Below are 12,083 nucleotides of genomic sequence, written 5' to 3' on the forward strand. Positions count from 1 at the left end.
ATAATTCTGTTTAATTTTTTGAGGAACTGCTGAAATGTGTTCCACAGTGGTTGCATCATTTTACTCTTAAATGTTTGATAATTAATAATGTTGCATATTGCAGGTGTTCAAAGTATCCTTAAACACCTTGTGCTTGTATTGTTAGGCATAATATTTAGTATTACTGATTGTGGCTCCTGGGCAAGGTCTAATATGGTTGTAGGCAGAAACTGAAATCTAGGCAGTACCTGAAAAGTTAAAGACTAGCTTCCTTGTGACTTCTTACACATACAGATCCCCTATCCCACTTAAATAGGAGTAGCTCACATTATTACTAGCCTTTCTTTAGCTTGTTTGACAGTCTCTTCTTACTAGTATAAGACATATCTTGGAATCTGGTCACCTAAAGTGTGATTCATAACTGATGATAACCTTTCCTTTCAGCAGAAGAGAGCTATCTGCAATGTGTTTGTATGTGAAAATTCACTGTTTTATTTCTTCTGTGTGCATGTGCATTAGAGACTTGGTCTTTAAGTATTTTAAGCATTTATTAGTTTCAGTGTTTTACTTTCTAAGGGGAAAAAAATCCTCCTTGTCTAGTAAGCAGTAATTTAGCAGGCCTTTAAAAAATATTTAAATGTGATTTCTTTTTCTGTTACTGAAGTGGTTTTGCTTATTAACTTCCAGTAGAGGGCACTCTGTTCCTTTGTTATAACTGGTGAAGGATCTGTTTTCACATTGACTTAAAATCAGTGTTTGAACACTTTTTGAAACTGATTCTCTTTGGAAGCTATGTTTAAAGCTTTATCAATATCAGTTATGATTCACTTAACTTTTTTCAAGGATATTTTCAAATTTTTCCTTTTTGTCTTTTTGTGGAGATTTGTGGTAACTGTTGAGAAAATAAATTTACAAATCACTATTAAAAGCATATTGTCATTGTAGTTAAAAGTTTACCAAGTTAAATTTTGTTTTTTAGCAGTCTGTTAGTAGACTGCACTCTCTGTAGATGTATTGTTCCCATTCAAATGAAACTTCCTAAAAAAAAAATACAAAATTAGGACTTTTCAACTTTCTCAGGCCAGTGACGTTATCGTTACATCGCTTCCTAGATTCAAAATAACCCTTTCTGTCCTCAACTGTGACTACATACAAGCCAATTGCTTCTTCTGCCTATACTATTATAATATCCCATCTATCTTGTGTACTTTTGCCAGATTAATACTGATTTTTGTCTGTTAACTAAGTGGATTGTAAGGTCAGGTTCAGTTTAGGTTTTGTAGTTGTGACACCCTGTTTTTCTTTATCAGAGAGAGTTAACCCCAAAGAATATTAGTTCCATGTGTGAAAAACCCATCAGTTAAAAACTGTTGGTATTCATTTTTTAAAAAGTACAATTAGAGTTGAGTCCCCCCCCCCCCCCCGTACCGTTCTGCTTGTGTTTTTACACTTACCTTTGCTCATTCCTTATCTTTTCTGCCCTTAGTTTATTTACAGCTGGATTGGGAAACATAGGACATAAATGTGGCGAGATACTCTACACTGTTAGAGAAAAGTCCTGACAAGGGAGAAATTTGGGGACTAAGAAATTTGGCATGGATTTTATGTAGGGTAAATACATGACTTCCTCTGTCAGGAATGGTTTTAGTTTAGTTCTTTTGTTTCAGCTTACCTCAGAAGTGTTCTGGCTTGGACAGTATATACAGTCATCATAATTTTAAGGACTGTATAATATATTGCTTGTCATTTGTCAAAAGAGGTCTCTTAAATGGATTTGCTACCTTTTTTTAGCCACTGGATGGCACAGTTGCTTTCTCTTTTCACGAGGTTCAAAAGCTTATTCGATTGTTTTCTAACTACCATTTTGTAATCTTTTCCATTGTGCGTTTCTAGCTTTTTAAAGTAACCTCATAGCTTTTATATTCCTTCCATGGTCTTTTGCTCATTGTGGGAGTACTCAGAGAAGGGTATTTCCATTATTTTAACTCCCCAAATTTAAAGAATGGTAATAAATATTAACAACTATTTTAATAGTAAATTAAGTGCTTCTAGTTGAATTAGAAACTCCCAATTTTGTCTGACATTTATTCAAATAACTTTGATAAAATTTGTAGCCTCAAGTTGTTAGATCTGATCATTTTCAGCACCTTCCCCCACTTTTTTTTTTTTTTTTTTTTTTTTTTGGCCATACCTGAGACATTTGTGGTCTTTTTCTAGCCTTAACTTTTTTCTTTTTTTTACATTTATTTACTATTGAGAAACAGAGCATGAGCATGGGAGGGGCATACAGAGGGGGAAACACAGAATCTTGAAACCGGATCCGGGCTCTGGGCTGTCAGCATAGGGCCCGATGCAGGACTAGAACCCACAAGTGGTGAGATCATGACCTGAGCTGAAGTCGGATGCTCAACTGACTGAGCCACCCAGGTGCCCCTCCTTAGCCTTAACTTAAAGAGAGTTTTTAAAGGAATCACTGGAAACTGATCCCCTGTCAGGAACCACATAGTCCTCATTTAATGAGAAGCTTCTTTACATTTAGTTATTCTGCTAAGAACACTACCAATACTTAGCTGTTTTATTATGAAGTAGACCCACTTACAGCTTTGCACAGTATAGGAACACATAATTATGCTAGAGTGGCAATACATGGAATATTCTTTGCCTAAGATACTTTTTGCTTATTAGGAAATGAGCTTATTTAAACTTGGCTCATTTAAGTAAGCAAGTTTAAGACTTCGTGAAAATTAAGTAGCAGCTGAACCTACTACTGAAAAGCAAAGCTTCATCTTGGTTCCTTAGAGTCTGATTTTCAAGTGGCATGGAAATTTTCTAATTTATACCATGTATGTCAATCAGTTATGCTTTTTCATGGATATTTTGCATAAATACAATATGTTAAAAGTTAAGCTTTCCATATTATGGTACTTGAGCCCTTATATTTAAAGTGAATACATATGTGAGGTTTTAAGCTATTAATGCAGATTTGTTTTCAATAAAGAAAAGTAGTTATGTACTGTGCTATTTTTCAGAGTCTTCCAAGTTGGTCACTTCTGGTAATAATTCTCCCATTGTTTATTATAGATCATCATTTTCTGGATGGAAGTATTCAGTTAAAGACTGGTTGATGAGTGATGTGGATTATTTCAGCTTCTTATTTTCAACACTTACAGGTAAAGACATTCACCTGCCAAATTAAGGAAAGGAAAAATCTAGTATAAAAGTTCCCCTAAGATTTACTGTTTTATCTGTTTGGTTTTAAGTTTTGAAGATGGTAAATAATCTGTTAATCTTAAAATGAGTTTTATGACTAGTAAGTGGAAATCTTTGAAGGAATATTTGTACTCTTCAGTGTCAGGCTTTTGAGGCAGGGATATACATGATTCATGTTTAAATCTCAGTACAGATGCTCAGGAGGTTATTTGGATGTCACATGATTATATTTTCATTTATTTTTAAATCTAATTTCTTAACTTGATTATCTTGGTTTACAGTGAATTGGACATAATTGACTCCTTTTCACATAGTCAGATGCAAACTCCATTGCATACTTTAAAAAATTGATGAACAGAATATCCATTTTAAAAAGGTTTAAAATGTTCAACTTGATAGTAAGTACATCAGATTTCAATTAGCCATTTTCTACATTCCATTTCTCTGAAGCAAATAGTAAAGTGAATCGAGAAATAAGTTAGATATGTAAGTATTATTACTTTTGTTTTAGACGATTTCAAGGTTTCTGTTTTATATTTGGAGAATAAAGATGAGATTCTTTGAACTTTTCTGAAGGCTTAAAATTAGATTTAATGCACAGGTTAAGACACTCCAGAAAGAACTTAACAAGTGCTGATAATGAGCTGAATCCAAGATAAATATTACATACAAGGATAAATGAGTGTTTATTTGATAGTTTTGGATGTATACATTTGAGATGGAAGGCAGGGACTTCATGTTTTAATAGTGGTAAGAGTCAAAAGAGTTAGTATTTTTAGAAAGCTCACTAGGAGTCAGTACTGTAATGTGATCATCAAACTAGATGGTGACTCTTTAGGCTATGTCATGGAAATACAGTGAACTGAACATCAAAGCAGACCACATCGCTGATACGCTGATCCTGAGCACTGTCCGGAGATACTGTCGAGTTGTCTATGTAGGTCAGACCAAGTGCATATCATAGGGGTGGTAAGAGAAACAAATCTTTCTGTATAAGATGTATTGAAAGAACTACATATGTGTTATCAAAAAAAAAAAAAATCCAGAAAGGTTTAGGAGGGATAGTTTTAAAATATTTGAAGGGCTATTATACAAAAAAATATATAGATAGTATATGTATGAAGGAGTATATAGTTTTACTTATTGATTTGCTTTTTTAAATCTACCATTAATGGAAAAGCTTATGCCTTTCACGTTTTTTAAAAGTAAAAGTGGTATGGTTCCCAGTGGAAGGGATAAAACCTACATCTTGCTGTATCATATATTGGGTCAGAGCAGATCCTTTGTGTACATAATTATATGAATTTTATTGCTTCCATTGCTAGCAATTCATTTTTTAAAATACGTGAAATGCAGAAATTCAGAGAAAAACAAAGTAGCCAAAGAAGAACTTAAACTTGAAGGTATCTGTCAGTTTTTTAAAAATAAGAATGTCATTTGCTTTGTGATTTGTATTTTTAAATTGGCTTTCTTCGTACCTAAATTAGGGTTTTCAAAAGAGGAGTTGACTTGGCTTCAGAGCCTTCGAGGAGTTCCTCACGTCATCCAGACACAGCTTTCCCCTGTGCTTCTTTACCTTACTGACTTGGATCAATTTTTACATCATTGGGATGTAACAGAGGTAATAATGCATTTAAAAAGAAACTCATGATTATTAAAATTCTGTTCATCAACCACCAATAGTCACTATATATTAGGATTGCCTTGTAGGAGATCCTTTCAGAGATAAAGAGTAGTATAAGAAAAAAATGGTTCATGTTTTGAGAGTGCTTATGTTTTTAAAAGAGTGGTGTTTTTCATTACAGGTTGCACTACAAGAATAGAATAAATTAGCAATCTGAATGGTGAAGATAAATTTATTTCCTTTTATCTAGTACAGAATGGATAGGATAGATGCTTCTTTGGAAAAGGGAGACATTGCTTAAGTCTTGAAGGATGAGTAAGACTACTTGGATTTGTATCTTTGAAGGTGGCATTTTTTAAAAAAAAGATTATTCTGTAATTCTTTTAGTTTGAGAATTAGTACATAATATATTAAAGTTAATTTAAAACCCACTTTTTCATTAAGTTTTACAGTTCAAACTACAAATCTTATTTTTAAGGTAAATAAGATAATTTTAAGTAATCTTTTAAAATGGGACTTTGATTATATTTTATTCCTTTTACAAACTTAGTTAAAATTTAAAAACTTAATTTTTGGTGCTGCTTATAGTAAAAATCAAATTAGAACCATAAGTCTAAATTCTGAATTAATTACACATTTTAAATTGGAAATATTAGGCTGCTTTTTCACTCTAATAGAATAAGTTGTCTTATATGTTACAGATATGTAAGCTAAATATGCAAAAACATCATAAACATTGATACTAAGGCTTTGATTCTCTAAAACATTTTTATAATAATTTCTATTATTTCTTTTTTTAAGATACTTATTTCTTCATTTTTCTTTCCTGCATGAAAAATACTTACGCAGTAAGAATATACTTATGTCATCCCAAGTAGTTTTGGTTTGAACCTTTCTTGCAAATTCTGAGGTTATGGTCTCTGCTGGCTAACTTCTTTTAATGATTCAGAAGGTCCCTGGTGAGGGCCCTGACTGTAGTCTTTCCTTATAGCTTATAATACCTAGTCCAAAAGCCTTTTTTTTTTTTTTAAACTTCTTTGTCATTGTTCTCCTCAGGGTACTCTCTAGATTCAAGTTTACATTCCTACTTTTCTGTTTTGTTGCTATACCAATTCTATTATTTACTTCTTTTATTCTATTCTGAATGTGCTTAGTATTTTCCCCATTTGTTAGCACAGTACCTTTTATAGATCTATAATACACTTTCTACTTGGCTTTGTTTGATTCTGATCACAGTACTTAAGTATCTCAGTGATATTTATCTTCATTTATTGCCCTAGTGCCTGGTACTGTGTTTCTATGCAGGTTTTTCAACAATAGTGGATTTAAAAAAAGCGAAAAATAATGAATTGGTTTAGCATCTGAAATTTTATCTTACTCCATTGTAAAGAGAGCTAAGGCAGGTCTCCTGAGTTTAAGGCCTTGAATACTAGATTGAGGGGATTGGGCTTGCCAACAATAGTAAGAGTAGTTTTAAAGGACAGACTAAATAATTTATATAAATCGTTATGATGTATTGGAGAAAACACTGTATGGGGATTAATGGGCTCCAGATTCCAGGCATAGATTTGCCAATGTCTAGTTTGGTAACTTGGAGAATTCATATAACCTTTATTTCTAAAGTGAACATTTCTCAAGGACGTGTATTAAACTATAAGGTTGCTGTCTTTGAAATGTTAAGACATAATTAGGAAAAATCTGAAAGTCTCATTTTTAGTTTTTGAAGTTCTTAAGTGAAGATTTCAGTTTTCTTTTGGATAAATTTTATTATTTAAGTTGGCCCTTTCATGTGAAAATATTTGACATACACATAATTTTGACATCCTTAATGTAAAAATTTATTTTTTTAAAAAATTATTTCATTTGAACAAGTTATTAAGACTAGCATTACTTGGTTGTTTTGTAGTTTTATCTGTTTCGGCTAAAGTGATTGTTTTTAAAAATCAGACTTTTTTTTTTTAGTAGATATTACAAAATACAATTCAGAACAGAAGATAATAGTAAAGTCTTCTTCCACTCCCTCTCAACCACCCATTTTTCCTCAACCTTTTCTAAGTAAATGTGTTCTTTCAGATATCTTCTGTCTTCACAAAATGTATTACTTTGTTTTACTTTTATAGAAGTAATATCCCTTATATACTAATACATACCTTGCCATTTTCACTTAGTATCTTTGTGATTATTCCTTCTGAACACTGAAGAAAGAGTTGTATGACCTTCCTGTTAATGGTGGAAAATGTAGTTAACAGTGAACTATCACATAGGGAACAGGAATCTGTACAGAGATACCATTTACAAATGGAGATTTCTACTCCAGAGACAATGAAAGGTTTTAAAGTTAACATTAATTGTCATTTTCAAAATATTGGTTGTGAAAGAATGTGTTTTTAACATGGATAAGCTTAGAATAATAATTATTATAATATATAAATCCAGTTTAAGAAATAAGAACATTTATTTTTGAAACATCTGTGTCTCTTTTCTCTCTTCCTTCAGAGTAATACTGTCATAAATTGTGTTTATAATACTTTTGTTTCTTTATAGTTTTATCGTAATTAGCATGTAACTTCAAACTGTGTTGTTTAGTTTTACATGTTTACAAGTGAAACATTTTCCAGTAATTTGTTTTTTATTCAGTGCACTCGTTAAGGTATTTATGTTAATGTGTAAGCTGTAGTTTATTGTTTTCATTGCTGTATAGTATTCCATTGCAGTAAGATACCATGAATCATTGTTTTCATAGTTTGAATATTTTTAGCATTTCATTTTATCCATTTTCCATTTACTTTGGCATATTAGCTGTGCCTTTTTGTTTTATGTTTTTAGGTGTTTGCTCTTTAACTTAACACAGCCTACCTTCAAACTATACTGCTTCATACCACAGTATAATGTGTAATGATATGGGAGGTCATTCTTAGTTTTCTTGTATGTAATGTTTTTTTTCTCTACATGCTTTTTGCTTTCTACATGTTGTCAAGATAATCCTTTTATCACTTTTTTTTCCCTTTTATCGCTTTCTTGAGCAGTTTGATTATATTAATGCCTTGGTGTTATTTTTTCATTTTTTTTCTTTTTAGCTTGATATTGCTGAATGTTTTATAAGGTTTGTAGTTTATTGTTTTGGAAAAAATGTCACTTATTCCTTCAAAAAATGATTTGGTTCCCTTCTTTGGGATTTCATTTACTTGTATGTTAGACCTCCTGACATTGTCCTGTAGATCTTTGAGGCTTTTTTTAAAGCTTTTTTTGCTATCTCTTCAGAAAGTGTGCTGTATCTTCAAGTTCACTGATCTTTCCTGCATTATCTAATGTGCTCTTAAATCTAGCCAAAGATTTTTTTTTTAAATTACGATTTTTTTAAAAGAGCAGTTCTAAGTTCACATAAAAATTGAAGGGAATGAAAAGGTATTTTCCCTATGTAATCCCTTCCTTCATATATACATAGCCGTCTCCCTTACCAACATCTCCCACCATAGTGGCATATTTGTTACAATTAATGATTCTATGTTGATACAATTACCCAAAGTCCTCAGTATACATTATGGTTCACTCTTGGTGTTATACATTTTATGGATATGGACAAATGTAGAATGCCACAAATCCATCATTATGATCTCCTACAGTGTCTTTACTACCCTAAAATTCTCTGTGCTCTGCCTGTTCATTCTCCATATCCCCCAACCCCTGACAACCACGGGTATTTATTTATTTATTTTTTACTATCTGTAGTTTTGCCTTTTCCAGAATGTCATGCATTTGGAACTATACAGTATATTGCCTTTTTAGATTGGCTTCTTTAACTTAGTAATACTCTTGGAAACAAGATTCCTCCTTGTTTGTTCATGGCTTCATAGTTCATTTCTTTTAGTGCTGAATAATAATTGCATTCAATGTACCAGTTTATCTGTTCACCTGCTGAAGGACATCTTTGTTGCTTCTAAATTTTGATAATTCTGAATAAAACTGTATAGGTTTATAAACATCCATGTGTAAGTTTTTGTGGACATGTTTTTAACTCCTTTGGGTAAATACGAGAAAGGGCCTTTGCTGAGTTATATGGTAATAGTCTGTTTAATTTGTAAGAAACTGTCTTCCAAAGTGGTTGTACCATTTTGCAATCTTACCAGCAATAAATTTCTGTTGCTCCAGATCCTTGTCAGCATTTGGTGTCAGTGTTTTGAATTTAGGCTACTGTAATAGCATGCAGCATCTCATTATTTAATTTTGATTTCCTTGACAACCTATGGTGTGGAACATCTTTTCATATGTTTATTTGCCATATCTTCTTTGGTGAGGTATCTGTTATGGTCTTTGGCCCATTTGTTAATTGGATTCTTTCCTTGTTGAGGTTTAAGTATTCTTTGAATATTTTGGTTAACAGTCCTTTATCAGTATAGTTTTGCAAGGATTTTCTCCCAGTATATGGCATGTCTTTTCATACTGTTGACATTATCTTTTGCAGAGCAGAATTTTTTAATTTTAACAAAGTCCAGCTTATTTCTTTCTTTCCTGCATTGTGCCTTTGGTATTGTATCTAAAAAGTCATCATCGTACTTAAGGTTGTTTAGGTTTTTCTTCTAAGTCATTATAGTTTTGCATTTTGTATTTTATATTTAGGTCTGTTATGATCCACCCTGAGTTAATTTTTGTGAAGAGTCTAGATTTATTTATTTGTAGGTGGATTGTTAAAGCACCACTTGTTGAAAAGACTCCATTGTCAAAGATCACTTGACTATATAGGTCGGTCTTGCTGGGCTCTCTGATTTGTTCCATTAATCTACTTTCACCAGTACTACAGTGTCTTGATGTTCTTTTCCTTCAATATTGTGTTGGCTATTCTGGATCTTTTTCCTCTTTAAAAAACTTCAAGATCAGTTTGTTGATACCCACAAAATCACTTTTACTGTGTGTGTTTTTTTTTAATGTTTATTTTATTTATTTTTGAGAGAGAGAGAGAGAGAGGAAGCAGGGGAGAGACAGAGAAGAGGGAGACAGAAAATCCTAAGCAGGCTCCACACTGTCAGTGCAGAGCCTGATGCAGGACTCAAACTCATGAACCATGAGATCATGACATGAGCCCAAATCAAGAGTCAGATGCTTAACTGACTGAGCCATGCAGGCCCCCCCCCCCGACTTCTTGGGATTTTGATTGGATTTGCAATGAATCTATAGATCAAGTTGGGAAGAACTTACATCTTGACATTAGTGGGTCTTTCTATCCCATGAACATGAAATACCTCCATTTATTTATTTATTATTAAAAATTTTTTTTAAATGTTTTTTATTTATTTTTGAGAGACAGAGAGAGACAGTGCTAGCAGGGGAGGGTCAAAAGAGAGGGAGACACAGAATCTGAAGCAGTCCTTAGGCTCCTAGCTAGCCCGACGCGGGGCCCGAACCCACGAACCATGAGATCATGACCTGAGCCAAAGTCAGATGCTTAACTGACTGAGCCACCCAGGAGCCCCTAATGGAATTTTTATATGTTAGATTAGGTTAGAGTGTTTTGCTTTGTTCTGGAAGGCAGTCAGGTTACTTGAATATCAGCTTTATCCTTGTGAGTCTTGTTTTTAAGTTTTGTAGGGGGTTTTACTAGAGCAAGTAGCCTTTAATAAGTCAAGCAACAACTATATATATATGTATATTTTCTTAGCTGTTGTTAAAAATACCCTACAAGAATATGTGACAATATGTATGCAGCCTGCAAAGCCTGAAGTATGTACTACTTAGCCCTATACAGAAAAAGCTTACCAGCTCCTACCTTTGTGCTAAATTGTCCCTATTATGAATGTTCTCATTCTGAGCACCATGTGAATAAACCTAGATGTTCTGTGAAGACCACATTCTGATTGGTTAGAACTTAAACATCTCTCTGCTCTGTTTGAGCCTTAGGAAATGTTTTGGTTGTAGCTCCTGATTATTCTTTGGCTTTGTGGAATTTCAGCTTGTACATGCACGGCATTGTATTATACCCGAGGAGATTGGAGCTCTCTCTCAGCAAGAGGATAAGAATTTGGCTTTGTCAAATGGCCTGTAAGAAAATCCCACCAACCTTTTGACTGTCTTGCAGGGCTGAATTGAAAAAATTGGGAGACTCAAGGGACTTTCCCCTCTGTCCTTGGCATTCCCAAATTTTTAGGCTGCAAAAGCAGAGGCTTTAAAGCTCAGCCAAGGGGCACTTGGATGGCTCATTTGTTAAGCATCTGACTTCAGCTCAGATCATGATCTTGCAGTTTGTGAGTTTGAGCCCTGCATCAGTCTCTCTGGTGACAGCTCAGAGTCTGGAGCCTGCTTCAGATTCTGTGTCACCCTCCATTTCTGCCCCTCCTCTGCTTGTGATTTTGTCTCTCAAAAATAAACATAAAAATAAATCTTACAAAGCTCAGCCAATAACCTGTGTGACTCATGGTGCTAACAAAACAATAATTGGGTAAAGTTCCTTGCGTGGAAGTGGGTTGGGGCTTCAGTGAACACATAGGCATCAATGAAGACCTCTGAAGGCACTCCCTTAATAATAGAGAGAGACACACACACACACACAGATCATATATATATATAGATTATATGTTTCATCAAAGAATTGCTGAGGACCTCTGAGAACAGTAAAAACTACAAAATTTACTGAAAGATAGTAAAGGTGACCTAAATACATGCCATAGATTGGGAGACTCCAATATTGTAAAAATGATAGCTCTCCCCTAAATTAATCTATACTATAGATTCACTGAAATCCAGATTCACATTAGAGCAGATATTTTTGTGGAAATGGAAAAGGTGATTCCAAAATTTATTTTGAAATGCAGAGGACCAAGAATAGCAAGACAGTGTTGAATAAACATAAAGCTAGAGGATCTATAATACTAGTTATCTATTTCAAGCTATGGTTTTTAAAAATTGGAATAACAGGAAAAAGTGAGTGGTATGCAAAAGGACCCTGAACAAGCATGTTTTCCAATACTATAAATAAAGGCAGCTTAAGTAAAGTGAGTTTGTTCTTCTGCTGTGTACTTAAAAGAATAATGGGGTAGGGAAAGAGCCCTAGAAGAGAGACCGGCTGTCTTGTCTCTTTCTTACCTTTTGTATTATTGGTTGATAATAGTTGAGAGAGTGCCAATAGTGGAAAGGTAAAATGTAATCTGTCAAAGGTAAATTGAAGGACATTTTCTTAGAACATTGAACTCTGATCTGGGTTGTGAGTATGTGGAAATTTTCATTTTGTAAATACATTCTGTGATACAACTGTTGGTAAATGAAAGCATCTCTAAATCTG

The 12,083-nt window shown here is 33.5% G+C and overlaps 1 protein-coding gene across 2 annotated transcripts in view; it reads left to right on the forward strand.

Moving 5' to 3' along the window:
• The window catches only part of TEX10 (testis expressed 10), a 64,014-nt gene that overhangs the window by 38,794 nt on the left and 13,137 nt on the right, over positions 1–12,083 (forward strand). For both annotated transcript variants that reach the window (XM_029919881.1, XM_029919882.1), the window contains 2 exons: positions 3,061–3,149; positions 4,677–4,810. In XM_029919881.1, coding sequence (XP_029775741.1) covers positions 3,061–3,149; positions 4,677–4,810 — 223 coding nt within the window. The remainder of the gene's footprint in view (positions 1–3,060; positions 3,150–4,676; positions 4,811–12,083) is intronic.

This window comes from Suricata suricatta, chromosome 13, assembly GCF_006229205.1.
Source record: "Suricata suricatta isolate VVHF042 chromosome 13, meerkat_22Aug2017_6uvM2_HiC, whole genome shotgun sequence".
Classification (NCBI taxonomy): domain Eukaryota; kingdom Metazoa; phylum Chordata; class Mammalia; order Carnivora; family Herpestidae; genus Suricata; species Suricata suricatta.